General features: G+C 46.4%; 1 protein-coding gene across 2 annotated transcripts in view; it reads right to left on the reverse strand.

Annotated features, from left to right (window-relative positions):
- LOC146797023 (metabotropic glutamate receptor 6-like) overlaps nt 1-24019 on the reverse strand; it is a 367831-nt gene that overhangs the window by 49310 nt on the left and 294502 nt on the right. Inside the window, exon 10 of one of the 2 annotated variants that reach the window (XM_085629614.1) lies at nt 5430-5673. In XM_085629614.1, coding sequence (XP_085485740.1) covers nt 5430-5673 — 244 coding nt within the window. Of the gene's footprint in view, nt 1-5414; nt 5674-24019 lie in introns of both variants that reach the window. The other variant, XM_085629615.1, reaches the window with a different exon arrangement.

The following is a 24019-nucleotide window of genomic DNA, read 5'->3' on the forward strand; positions in this document are numbered from 1 at the left end:
GATCGGGATTATAAGTATATGTATACATTTTACCAGATCATTTACGAGATTTGTGCTGAAAAAACGATGAGTAGCACCGAGATATCACCCCTTTAACCCCCACCCCCCTCTCCTGCCAAGTTTGAGGTACAGAACTAGGAGTGGTGAAGTAATATTGCACCAGGTAACTCCTGCCGCAGTTGTAAGGTAGTATTACCGCCCCAAATATCGTCACTCGTATGAAGGCCCCAAGAAAAGAGAGATATTTGTATCCAGGGAGAGTTAATGACCAAAAGTACACAAAATGTTGCAGGTTTGAGTTGATGGTTTGACAGATGCTTGGAGGTTGGCCAATATGTTTAAATACACTTATCTTATACATCTTTGTGAGGAGGGAACCAGGCCTCCTGGTCGGTGGAGCTCTATGAAGGGTCAGTAGACCACCCGTAGAGCGTGCACCTACTATTGTTCACAATCTTCATGGTGCCCAAGAATATAGGGTAAAATGTGCCATAAACATTGCAGCACAGCAATCTATGTACTTAACAGTGGATGTATGTCTGTTTTAACAGTGTGTGTGTGCGTGTTTGTGCAGTCCTGTGGCTGACAGGGAGGGCAGCAGTTAGTAGCAAAAGCGCGCCCCCATTCTCCTACCTCCCTCATGTCTTTTGTGACAACAGACTACATCACTGGCTGTGCATAAGTTCAACACACACATACACAGCACAGGAAATAAAAAGGCACGCGTCCCTCTAACACAGAAAAGCGACAGCATGGATAACATGGGTCCAGTCTTCGGTCTCACACACACACAGAGCAAGCTTCACACACACAGCATAGACAGCAGCAAGCAAGCTTCCCTCACACTGCAAGGGTACAACATGGACAACAGTTCTGCAATCTTCACTCATAACCACATATATACAAGATGGGGGGAGCAGATGTACAAGCGTCCGTCACACACAGAGCACAGGCAGAAAACAGGCAGCAGCAGTGCAAACTTCCATCACACACACAAGACGTGTAGCTAAGGCTGCAGGCTTTTCATGCACAGATCGCAGTTCCAACTTCATTCACATACACGCACGCACACCGCAGCCGGACTGGGAACTGAAACTAGCCCTGGCATTCAGCTCAACCGCCCCCCAAGGGGGGTGCGAGTGGGAAGCACCACTCCCGCTGCTGCTTTTGTTACAGGCGGACGATATTGCAGCACTGTTACAAAACTGGCACAAGGGGTCCAAAACCGGCCTGACCCTTCGCCCCACTGGGGAAATACCTGGTGCCCACTACGGCCAGTCCAGCCCTAACGCTTGTGCGCGCACACACAAATACACACATTTCACGAGCATCAAAAATGCATGTGCCCAATCACACTGGGTTCACTCGAGGAAGCAAGGCCCACGCTTACTAATATATAACGAGACGCAACGCAGCAAGACAACTTGCTGCATTGCATCAAACGACGAGAGCAGTGTCATATCTACAAAGATAGGACCGATCCCTGCTCTCTCTTGTTTGTGCAGGAAGGGACACCTTTCTCACACAAAAACAATCCTCAGAGGCATTCTCCTCTTTCTATGTGTGTTGCAAAATGCAGCACATGTGGAAAGAGGAAATAACGAGGGGAAATAAAAATATTCTCCTCGTACCACCTCTGTTGGGAAGGCGCACCATTTTGGGGCATTCCCAGGTTTCCTATCTTAGTAAATCTGGGAATACGCTAAAATCCATCCTTGAAACGACTTCCCGACACCGAGTAATGCATGCAGCAACGTACACTGCCTTGTGTTACTCTAGACTTAATAACCACGCAAGGTGGTTTTTTGAGGCGTAGTACATCTCACTGAAGCCCTCGCGTTCTCTTGCGCCACCTTGCATGACACAGTGGCAACGCTTGGTTAATCCGGGCCCAGCAGTGTAAGCGTTTCTCCCCTCCTCCCCAGAACACAAGGTAGCTTTTTTCACCTGTGCTGTTGCTTGAATCCAATCAGTGTAACTGCAGAAGTGTCTCCGATTCTATCCAATCATTATTCACATAATTCACTATAGGGTTGATCAACATTGGTACAAGATGGTCGGATTGATGCCAGATTTAGGATGTCAACACACAAAAACTCTGGAGCTCTGCATCTAAATGAAGCTTGAACATCTGAGACGGGTTTTGGACAGTGGCGTAGCTAGACCTATGGCCGCCCTTGGCGGACCCTGCATTTGCCGCTCCGCGGCCATGTGTAAGAGTGGGAGGGTGAGGGGCTGGCGATTTCCTCGGCGGCTGCCCCGCAACGGCCGCAGGTAAGAGCGGGAAAACTTGTGCCGCCCGTGGTGGACTGGCCCCCCTTGCTACGCCACTGGTTTTGGAATCCCAGAAACATTGTGATCTGAGCTCCCTGCAGCTTCTTTACAAAAGTGACATAATATCTTCAAAAAAGAGATTTTCTTCAGCATCTGCACACACAGTGGATTGGGCAACAGAAATCAGGAGAAACTGCAGACACAAATCAAACCACAGTTCTATGTTTCCAGACACTGTGTCAGAGAGAACCAGGCAGTGGCATGTACATTTAATAATTCTATTTTATGTTAAAGAATCCTTGAAAGTAAATAATATTAAAAGTGTCTTAATACTTGGCGCTTGTTATACAAACAAGAGTATCTAGAAGATTTCAGGCACATCATTTCAGGGAAAATTGCCTTTTTCCTTTTTGTGAATGGAGGCTGAAGCAGACAATCAGGCCAACCACTATTTCAAAATGGCTTCTTTTCTCACTGTAGTTAACCAATCACAAGGAGGCAGCATCAATCTGCATACAAAAGGACCAATGAGCCGCGACTGCACTGAGATGCACTGCATGCATGATGCACTCTTAGACGGTAGAGGAAAATGTAAAGTATACTGTACCTATAAGGCCCGTTCCCCACTCTAATAATTTTATATAACACCATCCAGACCAACTCGTAGACAATAAGTAAGAAATTTAAATCATCCTTTGTGCAAAAAGAGCAGCTAGTCATTAAAAGTATTTTGGTCTCTGACATTAATATAGGAAGAAGACAGCAGTAATTTGATAAGTGCATGCTTAACCAAACATGCCCCTTTGTGACAGCCCTTCATAATTCATAGGGGTTGGGTGGGTCTGCATTTATGCACAATGAATTCATTCTAATAGTTCCTATTAAGCAGTCTGATATGCTGGATAAGGTGCGGCGACGAAGAGGAGTTAGTCAATGCGTTTTGGCCCAGTGACTTAGATGGTCTTCTTCAGGGTACAAAGAGGACCTAGTATGCAAGACGTTATAGTGGTATCACTGTTAATTAAGGTGCCAAAGAAAGTATGTCACAGTGAGAATTTGCACTACATTTGCTCAACGGGCTGGAATCAATCCACCTGGAAAAGAGTTATGGAAAGCAAAATTATTTACAAGAGGAAGAATTGAGAAATAATTAAAGAAGCGTGCAAACATTATGTAACAGCTGTTTTCATCCTGTACTAAGGCTATGGACCGAGATAAACTTTTATGATTAAATGAACTCCTTGCACAAATGTTGACTCAGATTTATTAGTCATTGTCCACAAGTTGCTCTTGATGGTGTTGAATACATTTCTTTTATGTGAGATCAATGTATAAGAAATGAATGTGTTGAAATCTGTGGAGATTGATGTTTGTGAGCCACATAAAACTCTTCCTATATACCACATATGTGTATGCATAGGTGCTCCTATGTCAATGTAAGTAGCACAGGAAGTAGAATCCCAATAGGGTTGTTTCTGGTCCTCCCTGCCACTGTAATACTTTTATTAACTTCTGTGCATGGACCTCCCCTTCGTGTACATATGGAGACTGAGGCAGCAGAGTGTTGAAGTAATAATGGTGTAGGCACAGGCTGAGAAGCTCTCTCTTTCCCATCTCAGTGGCAATCCAAGTCAGGAGCAGGACAACATTGTTGTCGCAGATTGTTCAGTTGAGGTCCAGTGTATTAAATCATTGTGTCTAAGATCACTCAAAGAGTCAGTTTCAGAGGCATGACAAGTAGACATTGGGCTGTATGGGGCATATCATCAAGGGGCCGCCATAAAATTATCGCCGCTTTAGCATCCGTTTTCGGGCAAAAAGCTGCGATCATTTTATCGCTCTATTAGCAAGGACACACTAGCGCGTGTTTCCTTGCCTTAGTGCACGGCTTCTTTCCGCCTAGCCTTGCATCGCTAATGAGATGCAAGGTAAGCGTGCCACATAAAACTACATTGTAAAATATCGCTAACGGGCCTTCCGATATTTACAAGGTGGCCCTTAGTTTTTGGCGAAAACCGCGGTTTTCGCCAAAAACTATGGTCTGCTAAAATCCTGACTTAGCTATACTTTCCATTGGAGGTGGATTATGCTGATACGACCACAGGGTTGTATCAGCAAGGTTATCGCCGTTTTCCATGGAACATCGTTGGAAAACCAGCGATGTTCCATGGAAAACACCACTATCGCTGGAAAATTATCGCTCTTGAGCTATACGTTGTTAATACAGCGCTAGAATGGCGATAATTTCCAGCGATAGGCGGCGATAAGAAATCTCACGCTAAGAGCGGCCAGCGATAATTATCGCTGCCACTTGATAATATGCCCCTTCATTCTTTGTTTCTAGGGACATGTTTTAAGTATTAAAGGAAAGTGGTCAATGACAATGGTGGATAAGTCAAGAGACAGGTATCTCATTCTATGTGTCTAAGGCACAAGGAAGTCAGTTTCAGAGGAATATGCCTGACTTATATTTAAGAACACACACCTTCTGAGATGGTGATCTTTGTGTTAAGGGCCACTGTCAGAAGGAGAATGCTGTTCTCATAAACGGGTATACTGACATATGGCTTTATCGAGCTCGGTGTCTAAGGTCACACTGGGAGGCAGCGTCAGAGGCAGGACAGAGGTGGTATGGGCACAGACGGATAATTTGAGTTTTAGGAGATGGTGGTGCTCTAGATCCTAGGTCGTACCAGGACATACCGGCCAACAGTCAAATCGAGGAACATTTTGTTTGAAAAATGTTGAGATTTGTCACTATCCAAATTATTTCCATAAATTATGGAATTTTGTTAGGGGACAGAATGATAAAAGATAATTTTTAAAAAATGTGCAAAAGATAGTTTCAGCCAAAATGTAGTTATCAATCATTCTTTGAAACAGAAAGAGTTGGCAGGTTTGTACTGGGGACAAAAGGCAGGAGTGGAACCGCCCAGGCTGTTGATCCAACCAAAGGATCTATGAGGAAATCTATCTGCTGAGCTACAGGATGGGTGTCCAGCAGGAGGAGTGAAACTATGCTGGACCGAGGATACTTACAGGCAGGTGCAGGACAAAGGACGAGGAGAAGGTTCTGTTTCCGGAGAAGATGGAAGGACGGCCAGACGAGGAGGAAGAAGAAAGAGAAAGTCGATACATACTTAGCCATTACTTACTGTCCACCTTCTTCTCATCGGGGGCACTCTTGGTCTCTCCGTTCTGACGCTCGCTGTGCTTCTGGGACAGCCGCGTGGACATGGTGGCTGCCGTGGCCACTGCTTTGAAGCTGCGCTTGCGCTTCTGCACGTTCTGCTCGGGGTGGAACACGATGATGTAGACCTTCGGCACGTAGAGCATGCCCAGAGAGACCGAGGCACTCAGGCTCATGGAAACCGTGAGAGTGGTGGTCTGGATGTAGATCTGCGGCCGTCGTGGCAAAGAAGGGAAAAGGGACCATTGTTAGTTTATGCTAATGAGGAACTCACCTACCATTGTTGTAACGTCAGCTTATGTTTTGTTACAGATATCATGCAATAGGGAATTGATAATACACCATTAAGAACTGGTAGTATAGTAGACTTCCTGTGCTGCTTTTAAATGAATGACAAACTCTTGATGGATTAAAATGATCCCTTTAGGCATGAAAATGTACTTGCAGTAGTCCATCTAGAAAGAACAATAGAAACAACAGCATTTCACACCTATCACATTACACTCCCCCGAGCCTTGTTGAGTTGGATGTAAACCTCTTTTATTGTCAGCTGATTTCATGTGATTTCTTGCATCTTCATACCCAGTTGACAGGAGAAATCCTTTCTCTTCAAACAGAATTGACTACAGTCCCCCTTTACCACTAACTGAATTGGCCATAGACTAACTTTATCCCCTAATAAATTGGCAGCAGAACACCCTAATTTCCTATAGAATTAAGTATATGTTTTCTTTATTCCATAATGATTTAACAGTTTTCTCTTCTTTATCCTCTAGTGAAATTGCATTATGTTCTCTTCACCATGTGTAAAAAGTCATCCTTTTTGGCCCTTTTCACCCCCATTTTTTGACCGATACTAGTGGTAACTGACTGACTGTGCCCTGGGCTCTGCATCCCAGGCCCAGGGCCAGTGCTCTGATGAACAAGGTATACGGTAATGAGTTATAATTACAATAGCCAATCACAGACCCTGTATGTCCCTACTATAAAATAGGTCAGGGAGGATTAGAGACCCAGTGGATTTTCTGCACTGGAGTGTGCACTGCTGTGTTGCCTGTTGTCCTTTTTAAAGACAGCCATGCTTTGCAGACTGTCTTTAAAAGTAAATTACATGCAAATTCGACTTTGGTGGTACACGTACTACCAAAGTGGTATTCTACCTTATTTTTACAGCTAGGTCACCCCTGAGATATCCTCTAGGGGCCCCTGTGGTGAGGTGCCATGCAATTATAAGCCGGGAAATTATAAAACATGTTATATGCCCTGGTGACGAAAAAACTGCCACTTCCTTTTTTCCCTTATTGTAGTTTATTAGCTCCATAGGCTACCATTTGAATATGTTATTTAATTATAACCATTGCTAGGGAGGGACTACAAATATCATTCAAATACTTAAAAGATTGACAATGATAAATCCAATAACTTGCCACTGTTGAATTTATCATGACTAGTACAGAAAAGAAGGTATAGAACTTTCTTTTCTGTGAGCCAAAATCCAGCCTTCTAGCACCCTTTCCTGATTGGTCAGCCTTAACAGTCTTAGCCAGGCTGCTTTGACAAAGTGATAAGTGGCCGCATACAGCAGAGGTGTTCTGATTGGGAAGGCTCTGAAGCTGCACAGAAAAGGCCAGGTCGGGGGCTAGGTAAATCAAAGTGGGCATCAAAGAGAGCAGGACAGTAAGGAATGCCAGTCAGGCCTACCCCCTCTTGCTATAACCCAAACCAGATGTCCGGCCCGGGAATGGAATGTGCAGGAGGTGGATTGTTAATGGAAATGAGCCACACTGGTAAGTTGGTTTAGCCAGCTCTTACTCCAAAGGAGAGAAGATCTCCATCTTAAATTTTCAAGTGCAGTGCTTTGTGGGACAAGACTATGCCACACTTTGGAGGATGCTGTCATGCTTTTGGGTTGAACCCGACACCTCATTGGACAGGGGTGCCCCCCTGCTTGTCACCCTAGATCACTGAATAAATATGTGAGCCCTGCATAGCAACTCAAATTTGCTGCCTGAAACTACAGTAAGAAGGATTGCCCTGCTGGAACCCTTGTCTCCTCCATACAGCATTACTTCCTGAAGGATTGCTCCTGTTGCACACTTGGAACTACAGCCCTGAGGACTTTGCCTTGCTTCAAAAAGGTTTCAGGAGTGGACTCCCTGAAAGCAACAGGTTAACAGAGCTTCCCTGCACCATCACACCCAAGAAGTCCCCAGCCTGGAGTGCGTCCAGTGGGCTTTTAAGGATTTGACCAGGTGCATTGTGGGAACTTCTAGACCCCTGGATTTGTGATTTAGACACTTTGAACCCTCAAGAGCAACTTCAGGAAGAAGTTCCAGAAGATTGGAGTAGTTAGGAGGAATTTTTGGAAAAAAGTTCGGCCCAACGTTGAGAGTCAACTTTCAACCACGACCCGGCCTGGATTTTAGGTACGTCCCGCTGAAAGCTCCGGAGCTCCAGACTTCCAGGATTTGACCGGGGCCTTGTGGAAAAGCAATCCAACCATGTTGCATTGAAATCAGCCTGCTGGAGGGGAATGCAAGATGTTGAGGGGAAATTCTCCAGAAAAAGTTTCTGGGTCCGAAGATAACATTTTGACCGCGGCCTCCCACTTAGTGTATCTTGCCCAGGGCTCTATCGTGGTCGGCCTTAAACTTTACTTTGTCCCGATCAAATGCGGCCAGATGTCCCAAGTTGGCACTATATGTTTTGAAGCACCATTAAGTGGTTAATCTGTAAAAATTCATATTTCTGGTTTCCTATATTGGATGTTCATCATTTTGGTGTCATTTTAGAGAAACAAATATTTCCTTTTTTTATAAATTGGTGTGGGATTTGTATTCTGTGTTGTGTCTTACTTATTTTACGTATTTGTGTAATTAAATTCTTAACGTACCAGTGTCCTAAATTAAGCCTGCCAGCTATCAGTGGTTGAGCAATGTGCATACTTAACCCTACAAATAACCCATATTTCAACAAACCCTGCTAAATTGACAGAAGACACCCTTTATCCTCTACAGAAATAACAATAGTCTTACTTTATATGGACACAGGCACCCCCACAAACACAAAACAATTTCAAATGACTCCCTTTATCACCCACTAGATTCACATTACTCTTTTGTCTTATAGATACTGTTTCGTACAAACTCTTTATTCCATATTTAATTGACAACTGGTGGCCTTCATCCATATTGATTTGACCTCTAACACATATCATACTTTCAGTGGACTGCAATCTTTCCATATTGAATTTATCCTTGACAACCACTGTCCACTCTTAAATTAATAGAAAAGTGCCACTATTCTTTATTGAATTTAACAGAAGGTAGTACAGTATTTCATTAACAGTAGGGTGAATTTATTGAAGACTTTCATTGTTGCCTAGTGAATGTCCAGCAGATTCCAAGTAGCCTCCGTGGAATCTGCAACAGACCTCTGCTTAGCAATATTGAATTTACAGAACTTCTCATTAGCCCCTGTTGAATTTACAGTATTCTTCAAACTATCACTACTGAACCGAGTGTCGCCTAGATGGTTCAATATCGATTGGTCTAGTGCTAACAGGCGACTGCGTGCAGCTCTCAATGCCGACCTTAGAAACCCTGCTGAAATAGCCGCCCTGCACAGATCGTATAAAATCGCTATCAGAAAAAGGCGGGCGGAAGTCATTGCCCAGCACTGGGAAAAGTTAGCTTATAGTTCTAACATCAAAGATGAGAGAAACGTTTGGGCAACCGTAACCTCAGCCCGTACTTTGAATTGTCTCACACCACCTCTTGGCCTCCATATCTCTAGCGTCACCTGGGAAGCCCACTTTTCCAGAATCAGCTGCATCATCCTTCCTAGTAAATACACGATTGAGTACCAGCTTTAACCCCTTCGCCACGGGGGTAATTTCCTCGCGGTGCAGGGGGCGGCGGCAGCGGCGCTGTGCTCGTGACGAGCCCAGCTCGTCATGAGGCACAGTGGAGCTGAGCTCATGATGAGCTGAGCTCGTCACGACCCCGCCCATTGATTGATTCTCCCGCACAGGTGGGGAATCAATTGTGCATGGGCGGGCCGCGACCGTTATGACGAGCCCAGCTCGTCATGAGCACAGAAGCGGTTAACCTAAGCGAGGTTGAGGAGTCTATTTGGCAGAGCCCTAGCGGGACAGCCCCAGGCCCAGATGGAGTCCCAGTTGACTTGGTTAAATGTAATTCTGATCTCTGGGCACTCCTATATATGTTTTAAATAATCTGGAATATTTCTCCATTTCTAGTTTATGGTGCACATCCATTATTGTGCCCATATTTAAGATAGGCAATTGTGTGGACCCTAGTTGTTATCGCTCAATTTTACCAATGGACACCTCCGTTAAAATCTTACTGAGGGTAATTTATAATTGGATTCGAACATGGGCTGCCGAGTAATCTATTGTGCACAGATGACAAATTGGTTTTAGGGAGAGAATAGGGACAACTGAGCAATGCCTAAATCTAAATCTGATAGTTGGCTAATACACTATTGTCTGTCCATTGTTTCTAGCACGTATGGACCTGTCCACAGCCTTTGATTGTGTGAATCGCTCTAAGCTGTGGGTTTTTCTTTTAGAGATGGGCGTGGACGAAGCACTTGTACATTTTTGGGAGAATTTACAAGAGAATATGAGGGCCGAAATTAGGTATGAGGTTAATGGAGAGCTAACCTGAGAATTTAAAGTTTACTGTGGCATCCGGCAGGGATGTGTATTAGCACCCTTACTATTTATTTTATATATATTAACAAGTCCCCATTTAAGAGAAGCCTGCTTAGATGCCCCAAAGATTAATGGTGCGCCATTGCCAGCCTTACTCTACGCAGATCATGCGGTTTTGCTCGCCCCAACACCTAGGGCCCTGCGCTCACAGGTAACTGTGTTTACTGAGTTTGTGATGGATCAACAACTTAGAACCAGTTTCACAAAGTCATATATATGGCATGTGGCCCAAAAAGAATCAAAGTCCCTTCTATGACAGTGGGTGATAAGTGTTTGGATAGTACCAATAGCTTTCCCAACCTAGGTATTATCTTTGATTCCTCCAGTTCTTAGATGCCTAATATCGCACCTCGAAGGCTCAAATTTTCTCGCTCTGTTGGGTAATTTTTCAATATTCCACATCCATCAGGAGGGAGTTCTCTTCTGCCGCTGCTGAAAATCTATAAAACTCAATGTGTCCCGATAGCTCATATGGAGGTGAAATTTGGGGTACAGTAAATAGTGGTGGTATCCAGGTAGAAGAGAACCGCTTTTGCAGAAAGATTCTGTCTATCCCCTCGACGTCCTTAAAGTATATATGTCATGAGGATCACGGGCTCAGTTACACAGAATATTATATCAAATTTAGGGCATCTCTTTGTGGATGTCGGTCTGGCAGAATGAGGATGCTGCGCTGGACCAACCTTTCATTAAAGATTGTCTATCATGTGTTAAGGGTCTCTGCATTCCCACGCTTGCTTATGTTAAGGAAAATTGCTATGGTTTGGGCAAATCGAAACTATCTGATGATCACTCCCTCTTCTTGTGGGAGGGTAAATAAAAAGTTAATAAGAGAACAGATGCTAATTCGTGGGCAACCTCTGAGGTTGTCCAGGAAAGGTAATAAACCTTTAGTATCTGCCTATCTGAGGCCATCCAAGTTCTGGAGGATTTAACAGATGGGAGAGGTAGCTTTTATTCCACCTCAGAGCTGGTACAAGTGTGGGCCTGGTGTGTTTTCCACTTGGCCATCTGCATGAGGCTACGCATGTCCCTGTCCCAGTGATGGCGTGTCTGCTCAGTCCCTGCTACACTTCTTCTGCAATTTTTACCTGAAATTTACTAGCCAGTTTTTGATTCTATATATTAAGAAGATTAATATTAACCCTAAGTGTAGCAGGCGTAGTGCCTCTACGCGTATTTCCACCAGTTTGAAAAAAACTCAGTGGAAAAACGCTCCCTCCCCCCTCCCAAATTCTTTAAAAATTAAAAAAGAAGCCACTTACCTGTGTGTCTGGCGCCTCCCCTGTCTGGACGCTCTCCCTCCTGCTCCTCGCACAAGACGTACAACGTAGTGTTTTTTTAATTACAGAAGAACGGGGGGAGGAAGGAGAGCGGCCAGGCAGGGGAGGCGGCAGACACACAGGAATGAATGGGGAGGTATTCCTTAATTGCGAATCGCAATTTGCAATTCTTAATTAAGGAATATGTAGAACATACATACATACATAGCGTTTGCGATTCTCAAATAGCGATTCGCAAAAAATCGCTATTTGAGAATCGCAAAACCAAACTTTCATACATATGGCCCCTAGTCACATATTTTCAGCACAGTTTAATGGAAATAGCCACAGGTTTATCCCTGCAGTCTAGGGATGTTGAGCCATCTTTAAGGAGGAAGTGATGTCACTTAAGGAAAATATCACCATTGATTAGTGTTGCCAGGATTATGAGAAGTGTAAAATATCCCTTAATTTATTAACCTGGCACCATCCCATACGTTCCTTTTTCAGCATCATGGAACAGGAGAAGTGATCTCGCTTTTAAAACTGACATTATTAGGTTCTGAAAACTGTTATTGAAACTAAGAGCAACTTCCATACTGACTTGCACCCCAATTTTTATAATCTTTGGTGCAAGATTTGAGAAGATGACCCTCATCGGGAAGGGCATCATGAGTTTCACCAGTTCTCTTCACCTGCAATTTAATTTAAATAGGTGCCTTTTTACTCACCCTGAAATTATTTGATAATAAGTATAATGGCAAATAAGCTTATTAAGATGTCTTCATGGAGACTTTGGACATTTACCACATGGTGAATTTTGATTTTTTTTTAATGAAGTTTATATACCACAAGCCCTTTGACTCTGGTGAGCAAAGCAATATTGTATGACAACTGAAAGATCAAATAGTCCTTCTGAGAGACATACTTTGCATTGTTAAAGAGGCAGCATATAAGAACAGGTGAAAGAGTGCACGTACAACATACAGAAGATGTGGGCATTGATGAAGAAGATGTGGGCATCGATGAAGAATATGTGGACGTCAATGAAGAAGAAGTGGGTGATTTGTAGAAGTGGGAGAATTGTAGATGCTGGTGATATGCAGGTGCATACAATACCCCTGAAACACTTGGACATCACATAGGTGATGCCGAGGGGCTATCCATTCCTTCTGTGTTTAGCCATTCTAGAGTCAGGAGATTCACTATGAGTTCAAGTTGATAGTCAGTAAGCCAGAGGTGGTTCTGAGAAGGACTAAGAGTGTGTTCCAAAGATGAGGTGTAAGAAGACTGAGGGCCATATTCACAAGGAGCTATCACCAAATTAACAGCACTTTATCGCAGCCAAAGTCGTGAAAAATGTACCTCCCTATTCACAAGCTGGTGCTAACAGCCCACAGCACCAGTTTACCCGTGATAGCGGCCGCAAAAAAACATCGCCACAGAGGATCCCCGCAACTATCGCTAATGAGATGCAGAGTAGGCGTTCCCGTGCCAAAAGCCGCGACCACACCACTCCTCACTATTCTCAACGACCAGACAGATCGTCGATAAAAACACAAAACAGGAAATAAGGCGTGTTAGCACCAGGAAATCTACACCTGCTCTGACCTGGTGTTAAGTCGGACGGCAGCAGGCACCACAAAAGGGAGCACAGCCTAGGGCCAAATCGGAAGGGCAACAGAGGTCAAGGAGCCAATCATCATGCGGCCCAAACACCCAAGAGGGCCACAACACCCACCAATACCACCCCAGTGACCCCACCCCACACCCGGAACACCCCCCATCCCGGACAACCACAGGCACAGCGCAGACAAAGACAGCGGACCCCCAGGAAGCATACGAGCTGCACAGACCCAATCTCTGACAATGTCACCATCCACTACAGGCTGAAAGGGACAACCATCCCACGCATCCTGACCATCATCACCTAACAGGCCTATGGCACCAACACAGCGGACAACCAACATCCCACCCCACACCAAGCTGCTGGAGTCGGAGTCTCACAGCCAGCCACATCCAAGTCCCCCACACCTCTCCTGGACATCACCATCACCCTGGTACCCCAGTCCCCATACGTCCAACACAATGGCAGGATCCGCTGGAGACCAAGCAAGGACCATACGCCGTAGTAGGATGCACGCACGTGTTGGGGGCAATCCACAACACACATGTCCCACCTCTGCCCCCTGGTGACACAGCACACAATCACTGCAACAGGAAGCACACGTCTCACATCAATGTGAAGGCAGCATCAGAACACCATGGAACCTCCAACAATGACGACTCCAAATACACAGCCAGTGTGCATGAGTCCTTCACCCTCCGACAGACCATCATCTACCAGCCTACCAAGGATGGCAACAATGGAAATGCACAGCCCCATGGCAAGTTTCAAATGGACACCCTACTCACCTCAACTCCACAACCATGCAACTCACAACTCTGGCAATGCACACGTCACAAAATCACTAGCAACATGCACAATAACATGCCCACCCACCAGACACGACAGAACAACTAACAATGCTAACCTAGGCAAGCCATGTACATGTCCCATCAATGGCATGGCACCTCAGCCACACAACATCCGAATGTGTGAAGAGGTGGCAACCAGGCATGTGTGACGGATGCAGAAGAACCATGATTGGGAAAGTACACAATGCCAAGAGTGGCGAAGATATGCTGGACAGACCGCAGTATGCAGAACACAACCATATCCATGGTGACACACACCTCTGGTGTATGGAGTCTAATGGATAGTGGACGCAACCATTTCACCCCTGCCTGTGGGGTCCTTGCGGAAATGTTGCCTGTTACGCCTGTTACGCCCCCCCCCCCGCCCCCAAGCGTGACCGGATTGGGATGGCCCGGTGTACGCCACGCCAGCATAGGGGTGTGAATAAAAAGCACGTAGCCCTGGGCATGGTCCTCTTCTGGAAAGCACAACGTCCCTGCCAGGGCGGCGCCTACCACCCCGCCACGAGGCCGACGCCGTCCTCGTGAGCAGAGTTGCCTGCGATGCTGTGCACCTGACGGACCCCGGCACGCTGGACCACGAACCCGACAGTCCCGCCCCTGTGCAGCCAGGCCACACTGATCACCTGCCAACACCGGTGTGTGTCAAGGAGGGCCCACCACGTGCCAGCGCAAGCTCCAAGCTCGAGGACCGCGACCTTGGCGGCCTCCTCAGTCCATCACGACCTCCACGACACAGGCCCGCTTTATTCCTTTCACGTTGACGTACTCTAATGCCGCCTTCGGACTACTCTTCGGCCCAGTTGGTCACATGTGCGAAAATGTGTCCAGATTCATCAATGGCAGTGACCCAAATTCCGGGCCAGTGGCCACAGCACCAGACCCACCCTGATCAGTGAGGCATAGTTCCATATGAGCATCTAGCAACACGTGGTGCCACTAACCCTGTTCAACGCCAGCCGGCGACATGTGGTGCCACTAACCCTGTTCAACGCCAGCCGGCGACACGTGGTACCACTAACCATGTACAATGCCACGAATGGCAGAGTCCACACCAGTGGTCGCACGGAGAGGAGTAAGAGGAAGATGCAGCTCAGTTCGGACGAAAGTGAATGGCCGGTGCTGACCGCTGCCTCAGGCTGACACCACGGCCAACTAGGTCACACATTTGATACTGAACATCGGTCATTCCAAGGCAGAATGCATTTTATCGCACGCACGGAGATGCGTAAGAGGATGACGCGTTGCAGTCCGGAGGGAACAGGATCATTGTTATGGAGGTGAGCGAACACTACCGACAACTGCCCTTCTGTCACTAACTCTGTGCCTCGAGAGCCCACGACACGTGGCTGTGTGCCACTGCTGAGCGCTGGGTCCAGCCTACACTGCAGGCCAGTAGGTCACAGAGTCTTGATTTAGAAATGATGGAGTTCATATCAGTGTACTGCCAGCATTGCAGTCTGCACACCCTCTCAGCACCTGTGCCACTAAGTCTGTTCCCCGACATTCATGGACACTCACTGGTCGTACATTTGTGGCGTTTGAGTCTATGGACTAGGGGCTTGTTTTTATCTGCCTGTAGCTGATACCGAGTTGTTGGTGTGAACGGGGTTTGCGCTTTCCACTCCTCCATTTGCTGCTTCCAGATGATATCAGACCTTCCGCATCATGCCCTGGAGGACAGCTTCCACTGTCCCTCAAAACACTCTGCAACATACACCTCGGACATTGATGAGGACCCGCTCAGGTCGCATGGCCCATCTGACTGCACCGCAATTCAACATCCCGTGGCTGGGTGCCTGTGCCAGCCGCTGTGCATCCGGGGCGACTAACTCTGTGCTGGTCCAGGACCCCTTCCGAAAAATAGGATGGCCATTGAAGCGTTGGCCTTGGGGTCATCAACGCCATGTCTCTGTGGCCCAGTGCTGTACGCAGCCTCCAGCCCCAACTGCGTCCCACCAGGGCTCACACACCAAATCAAGTCCTGACCGGCCTGGACGTCGCACCACCGCAAGGACCACCTCCAACAGCCATCTGCCACACTCGACAGGGTGGTCCTGACAGACTTACGGAGTTGCTCAGACCTGTCGAGGATGCCATCATCGGCCTGATACCCTGCTCAGCACTCCAGGTGCCAGTGACTCAGTGCACCGCAAGCCATTGTCCGTTACTGATTGACTTTTGTGCTGTGGAGATGTTGCGCAGCAATGTCACCTCATGCACTGGGGAAAACCTGGGACTATGACGAGGAAGATGTGTCAAGTGTGCGGACGGGAGATGGCACAGACAATGGGAGGGCAGGAGGCGACATCCCCAAGGCAGGAATGCAGACTGGAGGTGGTAGTCAAGCTACACACCCGGAACCATTACTGGGTATTGCACTGTGGACTGTGCACGCAACTGTCACCTCTGACATTGTGGGAGACCTGGGACGTTGATGAGGAAGTTGATACCAGTGTAACAAACCCCACTGCATCTGCATCAGGACTAACACGCAGGGACACAATCCTAACATTTCCTTCACATGAGCGCACTCATCTCTAGTGCCCCTACCTCAGTGCACTGCAACTCACGGAACCTCCTGACTGAATTTCGGGTGACATCTGTCATTACTCCGCCTTCCTCCATGTTGCTGTGCAATTGACTCTGTTATGCATGTGTTTGCTGTTCCTGTTGCACTGGTGTCCAATGTTCAAGTTGTTGCCAGCACCAAGCATTCCGTGTGGACTGCCTTACACTCACCCCACACACATCCAGCACAGGTGTCACTGTACATGTGGCCCTGCCAATAAAGGGTCCAGGCGCATGTGCCCGTAGCCAGTTCAACATGATATCGGCATGTGTCCCTGTGGCCTTGTTGTATGTATGAGGGCCCTGGGCCCTACGACATTACATTGTGCTGTGTACATCGGATGCAGACGTGTCACAGCAGGCAGCGGGTTGTAGCTTGGACATGTAGCTTTGTCGTCCCCCACTCAATTTGTAAGGGGAGTGTACAGGGCCGTCGCACGCAGAGCCAACATGGGTGTGTGACTGCTATTTGAGCACCCCTGCCTGTGGTTCTGTACTGTGAATGTGCATCTGCATGTGTCTCTAAGGCAGTGTGGGTCTCCTTAGTGGGGTGTTGGTGGCCCCTGAAGGGTGATAGACACCTACGTATGTGTCCTGGTTCGCAGTCCATGGTTTAGGCCCACACCTGTTGGGCCACCTCCTTTTGGCATGCAGACACATGGCATTGGGGTGCGATGTGTGGGTGGGTGAAGTGTCGTGAGCCAGCTGTGCTTGCGGGTGCTTCCTGCTGTGTGGTCTGTTGCAGGCTCGGTGCTCTCCTCTAAGTATCTTGGCAGTCCGGGTCCTGGTGGGGGGTTGCGTGGGATATCCATGTGCTGTTGTAGGGCATCGGTGTCGACGGTGTGGTGGTCCTCTCGGGCATCACTGATGTGTTGTATTCTATGCTCTGCTGAAGGTGTTGTGTGCCCCTCTGCGATGTGAGGGGGAGGTGCGTATTGACTTTGTGTTGACATATATGTTGGCGCATTGTGCAGGTTTGCATGCAGACTGTTTGGGGGTGCAGGATTCTTCTGCTGGACAGTGTACATTTGGTCTACATGACGGACGTGAGGTCGTACGCGTACATTTCCATTTCACAGTTTCCGGCTCAGTCAGATGTAGTAGGCATGTTTCTGTGCATGTGCGGAGCCAGTTGTGTCCTCTGTTCTGCAGTGTCGGCTATGCGCATTGTTCCTCGTTGTCGTCAATGTGGTTGTGCTGTTCGTGCTATGTGTGTGTGCTGCAGTGTGCCAAGGGGATCTGGGCCATGGACCTGGGTGATTGTGGGTGTGCAGTGTGGTACACCTCGTTGTGCATGTATGCCATTGTGCCCACTCCCCCGTCCCCCCAGTCCCTGTTCGTTGCACTCCCTGTTGATGTTGTGTCAGGTCCTCTCGAGCTGTGTCTGTACTCCCTACTCCTTGCACCGTCTCCACACTGATGACTGTGGCCTGGGTTTCCTTCATCTCTTCCGGTGGCGCTGGACTGCCACCTCCTGTCGCCATTGCTGCCTTCCTGTTGGCAGCGGGTTTGTGCCTGGTTTAGGCAGTCACGTAATGCCGGCGCTTATTTGCCTCCTGGATTGGCCTCCTCGGCACTCCGCCTGCAATCCAGGTGGTCTGCTTGTGGGTCAGTTGGTGGTAGTCTTCTGTCACCTCCGAGACGCTGGTCATGTTTTCCTGTGGTCTGCACCCCGTCTTCCTCTCCCTCTTCTCCTTGGCCTTCCCCGGCCCTGTTGTTCCTTGCTGGTAGTCTGTGGGGGTTGTGGGGTTCGGGTTGGCCCCTGCGCTGTGTCAGGGTGCATCCATGTTCCTACGCACTTTGGATTGTTTTTGGTGTATTTTTTCTGTGGTTTTTATATTGCATGGTTCCACCAGACGCGTGGGATTTGCAGGCCTGTGGCTGCTTTTCGCTACTTTTTGTACTGCGGTTGGCCTCGACGCATGTTTGTTTGCATTCGCGTATCGCATTTATGCGGAGTGCCGTTGATTTTGACGCGCACATTTGGCACGTTATCTGGTGACTATCGCATGCTACCGCATTGTTGTGAATCCCACGTTGTCACGGGGTTATTTTCCCGCGATAGGCTGCGATATTAAAAGTTGCGTTATGCTACTCTTGCGGTAGTTATCACACGTTCTTGTGAATATACCCCTGAGTGTTGTGAATCTTGATACAGGATGGTGCCGGTGTGAAGCGGTGGATGGGTGTCTTGACATGCTGCAGAATATTTGTGTGTGAAAATGTATAATCTTATCAAAGAGGAAAAAATGTACATTGGAGCAATCCCACCAGTGAGTAATCACAATAGTCCAGTTTACAGAAAGACAGTGAATTTATTGGGGTATGGGCAGCGTACAAGGGGGACCAGGATTGCTAGATTTTCCTGATATCGAACGTGATCACCATAAATGTGTGTTTGGTGAATTATTCAAGCAAGTTTCACGTTTAAGTTAAATTGTACCCGAACATTCCTGGCTTGTGGGTGGGTGTCAGGATGTTGGGAGGGGACACAACTGTAGAAAGAAACATTGTGGACCTTCTTTGCTTGGAAGGAGATGAGCTGAATTTTAGCAGATCATTGGGCAGTAGAGTGCCCACCAGCGTCTAATGGAATATTTGTGCTCCTTTGGTCAAGGACGGATCATGGGGAATTCCTGGGGATTTCAGTTTATCTTTACAAAAGACTATGGGGCAAATTAGCAACGCTTTGCTCAAATTTTTTTATCGCCGGATATCGCTGGATTTTATCGCCGAGATAGCATGTTATTAGCAACGCGTATTTCCAAGGCAATATTAAATCCAGCGATAGCCGTGATAACAAGCTGTATCACGGGAAAACAAGCGATGATTTCCCTGCGATACTGCAAACCTTGCTGATAGGCAGGCATGGACTCAGCCATGCAATCCACCTCCCATGTTAAAGATGGCTAAGTTGTACTTTTAGCAGGTGTTAAAAACCTGCAATAAAGGGGGCTTAGAGCGGCTTTAAGCTCGCATCGCGGGTCTTGTGCAGCCTTGCTTATATCCTGAAGCTGTGCTAGCGAGTGTTTGCCATGGTGTTGTGTGGAGGAACGCCCACTTTGCATGTCATTAGCGATAAATATCGCTGACATGCAAAGCGGCACCAAAACGGTCACTTTCACCATAAAGCTGTCACTAACAGCTGTTAACGACAGCTTGCTAATAGTGCGATAGAAATATCGCCGCTTTAGCGCAAAAAGTGCCGCTATAGCGGCGATACCGCCCTTGCTAATATGCCCCAATGTTGTTTCTGTTCATCGAGCAGGAGTGCGATGTATGTTCAGTTTACTGGCTTTACAGATAGCAGTTCAGTTTCCAGCACTGGCGGTGACGGGTAGGTTATGACCACCTCAGGCAACATGAAACTATAGCTAATGGGCTAGCCTGTGATACCGCCAAGAGCTGATTGAAGCACTAATACCTGTCGCTCTAGGTTGCTCCACTGCGACGATTGGCACGCCTTAGTGGTGCCAGACCCAGATAGTGATAGTATCACCCTCTGTACACTGTAGATAGAAACACACACAGGTCCTGACGAAATGCCATGAGGACATGAAACATGTTGACCACTAGAGTAGGAGACAGTTAGAGACAAATACAAGTCACACTAACTGTCCATCTTCCTCTAAGTTTTTAATGAGGTGGACAGCTGTCCTAAATAAACACATTTAACAGACTACCCAACCTTTTTTAACTCACTCTACTCATCTACACTCCTTTAGGCCCCTCACACCCACGCACTCAACGGCAAGGAACAAAAGATCTCCGCTAAAGAGCCCCTTCACGGGTGTCCGTCGGGCATTGCACCGCCGGCCCGACGAGGAGCAGGCCCAGATGATGAAGCATGACACCGAGCTTGCTGGGTGTGTGAGGGCATTAGTTGCGAATATGGGAACTCCCCTTCCCTACCTATAGGTTCTTTGAGTCCAATCAATATCGACGGATTTGAGAATTGACCTCACTAAAAACCATCCCCTTAAGGAACTGCATACCCTTTCTAAATATAGTCTATCCGGGGCATGTATGCTGGACTTCTTGTAAAAGCCCTTCTGTCCTCCCCCTTTTGTTAATAGCAGTTCAGTTTTGCCATTGGCCGGACAGATCCACATATACATTGAGTCTACGTTTTGAGTGCAAGAAAATTCACATTATCTCTAGCCCCTTTCAAGTGCATCTGGGTGTTATCGGCTAACGTGTGGCAAACAAGGGAAAGACATTTTAACCAGGCTTGTATTTGGGCGAGAAGTAAGATGAATAATATTGGTGACAATGTTAACAATGGTCACCCACAATACCAGCCAGAATGTATTCCAGTGGGGGAAGATTGTCTTGTTTTACGTGGATTTATAGTGTCTCCTCAGCTCCACACCCTTTAGAATTTTACGTCCTGGAAACAGGGCACCGAACGTGAGACACTTCTACAGACAGGTTGAAGGCAACGTAGGGAGTGCCAAAGAGTGGACTCATGTGCCACTACCCATCACACACAAATCATGCTGCATTTCTCAGGAGTGCCCATACAACCTGCTCTTTTGTTTATACTGCAATACATAAACAGTCATCTGCCTGGCAATCACAGTAATAAGTCTTGGGCTACCAGGCAACACCCCCTCAAACAACTTTAACAATATAAGTCGGGACCTGCAGGCTCCTCAGCAATGGCCACGACAAAGTGCTATTCCAAATGAAAGTGCTAGCTACCAACCCCATAAGTTGATTCCACTCAAGCACTTAACTATCCTGCTCACTTGCACAAAACCACACCTACCCAGGAGTGGCACAGGCCACCACCTAGTTTGTATACAGGATACCATATCTAACGCTAAAGCAACAGCCACCACCAGCTCGCTTTCACGCATTGCTAGCTCCATGCTGACACACAAATAGACCTGCAAGTCAGAACCTATTGAGAAGGGCACACTAGACAAGCTGCAACTACACCTGTAGTCATAACATGCCTACCCCAGGCAAAGTGACCTGAAACTCCAGAGCACCTGCAGTCTAAGCCAAAGCCACGCACAAGAGACCGAGCAAAATCACGCCATGCCGAATGCTTCCATCATTGCCCATGGAAAGATAGCACACCAAAAGCCACCGTGGCACTGCGTCTATGCACTTTTATGCTACAGACACCCAATGGACACAGTCCAAGAAACACAACCCCTTCCAGATGTGATCTACCAGCACCGACAGTGATTCCAGCATCCATTGCTGTCAACTGAGGGCCCTAATCCCTAAACTCTACCTCTCAGCATCACCAGCCAAAAGACAAGTCAGATGGTACCTGGCACAAGGACCACGGGGACCACAGAGAAGAGCCGAAGCTGCAGGAGAGTTCACCAAGAGAAGCCGCGGCTTGACAAGCAACAGACGTCATGCAACTGCAGCCTTGATGGCCACAAGTGAGGCGGCAGCGTCAAGATGCCTTGCTTCATCAAACACAAAATGCTTCTCCTTGCTGTTCGGTGGAAAGTTTCTTGCATGTCACCAGACCAAACTTTAATAATTCAGCCAGACCAGGGGGCATATCAGCAACGAGGCGATAAAAAATTATCACCGCTTTTGCATCCGTTTTCAGCCGAAAAGCAGTGATAATTTTATCGCCTAATCAGCAACGTCACGCTATCGCGTGAAACCTTGCATTAGCGCCTGAATTCTGAATGCCCAGCTTTGCATCTCTAATGAGATGCAAAGTGGGCGTTCCTGCCCTGACATGACTGGAGAAATGTCGCTAAGCGACATTTCTCCTATCATCAAGCCCCACGCTATGAAGCATAGCGTCAAGAAAAGTAGCGATAACCCCTGTTATCGCTACTTTCCTTACGCCTGCTTCAGGACTGACTTAGCCATGATATCCTATGGAAGGTGGATATCATGGCTAAGTTTGCCTTGCCCTATCATCAAGCTAACGCCAAACTTCGTGAGATTATCGCTGGGTTTCCAGCGTTAATATCACGTTTGGCAGTTAGCGCTAGAATTTTTATCGCTTTTGAGATAAGCGTTGCTAATAGCACGCTATCTCAGCGATAAAAATCCATGTTAGCCGACGATAATTATCCTAGCGCTAAGTGCGCTTAGCGATAATTATCGCCGGTCCTAGATGATATGCCCCCAGGTTTCTATTCTTCCCACTGGGTCCAAATCTCAAAGCCACAAAGATCTGATCCACATTTCCCATGTGAGTTCTAGGCTCTGTTAATCTGGACACACAATGAAAATATAACTTTACCACTGGTGTGAATTATCTGCAGCCCCTCACCAGGGTAAGAAGCGGCTCTTATTAAGTGCCCAATGGGTCCCTCTGTGATGCATGTATATGTCCAGCACATGGAAACGTGATCTATATAGGTGGTAATCAATCAATCATTCAACCAATCTTTATGTCCAGACATGTCCTATGCTGTACTTTCTCTGTTCCATAGATGCTGGGTTGTAGTATGAAATTTAATTATCATGAAACTGTGATGTGTAATTATTGTTGTTTAATTTTGTTTAATTGCAAAATCAGTTTAATAAATCTCCCGGTGGACGAATTTTATTCCCAAAATGTGTAGAGAAATTGAATAATGTCTATTCTATAAATGTAACATAAAATTAAAAAGGCTATACGAAGATGTAGTTGTAGTGGAATCATTCCCTTTATTTTGTTTCATTTTCTTTGCAAGGAAACACACTTTCAGCTAAAGTTGAGATGTGATATGATGTCATGAACCAAGTCTTTAAGGAGGTAACTGCCCTCAAATGTGGCGAAAGTAAATGATAAAGTGACAGTGAGAAAATGTACATATAATTATTGATGATTTCATTATTTTAAAATGTAATAATAAACCGAATTAAAGATAAATTCAACTTTTAGACGTCTATAAAAAATTACTGTAATGAAACACATTATTTTTGCTAAAATTTACTAAACATTACATAAAAATAAAAATGTTAGTCGGTGTGGGTATTTTTTTAAATGATTGTTTTAAATTGATCACTTATAAATTGAAATAATATATTTAAATTAATTTAATAAATGTTTAATTTGATGTCTTAGTGTGCTGTAAAATTTTATTTTATTAGTTTTATGTTAATGAAAATTATTTCAAATTAGTTTGCATTTATTTTATAGATTAAAATATTTTAAATATTGTTTTAAAGATTAATAAACGTTAACAATTTTCCTTATATATTCCTGTAAAGAAATCTTCACATCTCAACAAATAACGCGCAGTTACATACTAATGGTAACTTTGCACTTTTAAATTCGGTTGTAGGAAGCTCCGCCCATTGATTTGAGGGGGTAAAGATGGGCAAGCGTGGACCTAGGTGTAAATCTCCACACAGAAATGGTGAACAGCAAAAAGTGGAGAGATAAGCCTAGATGTAGTAGTAAATATACATGTGAGTAAAAATAGATATGTTTATTTACTGTTGTGAATCAAGCCCAGAATATGGCGCCTCAAAGAAACGTCCTTACCAGCAGGTCTCTCCTTCTCCTCGAATGTGTACGCCAGCAGG

Source organism: Triturus cristatus, chromosome 10 (genome assembly GCF_964204655.1).
Source record: "Triturus cristatus chromosome 10, aTriCri1.1, whole genome shotgun sequence".
Lineage (NCBI taxonomy): Eukaryota > Metazoa > Chordata > Amphibia > Caudata > Salamandridae > Triturus > Triturus cristatus.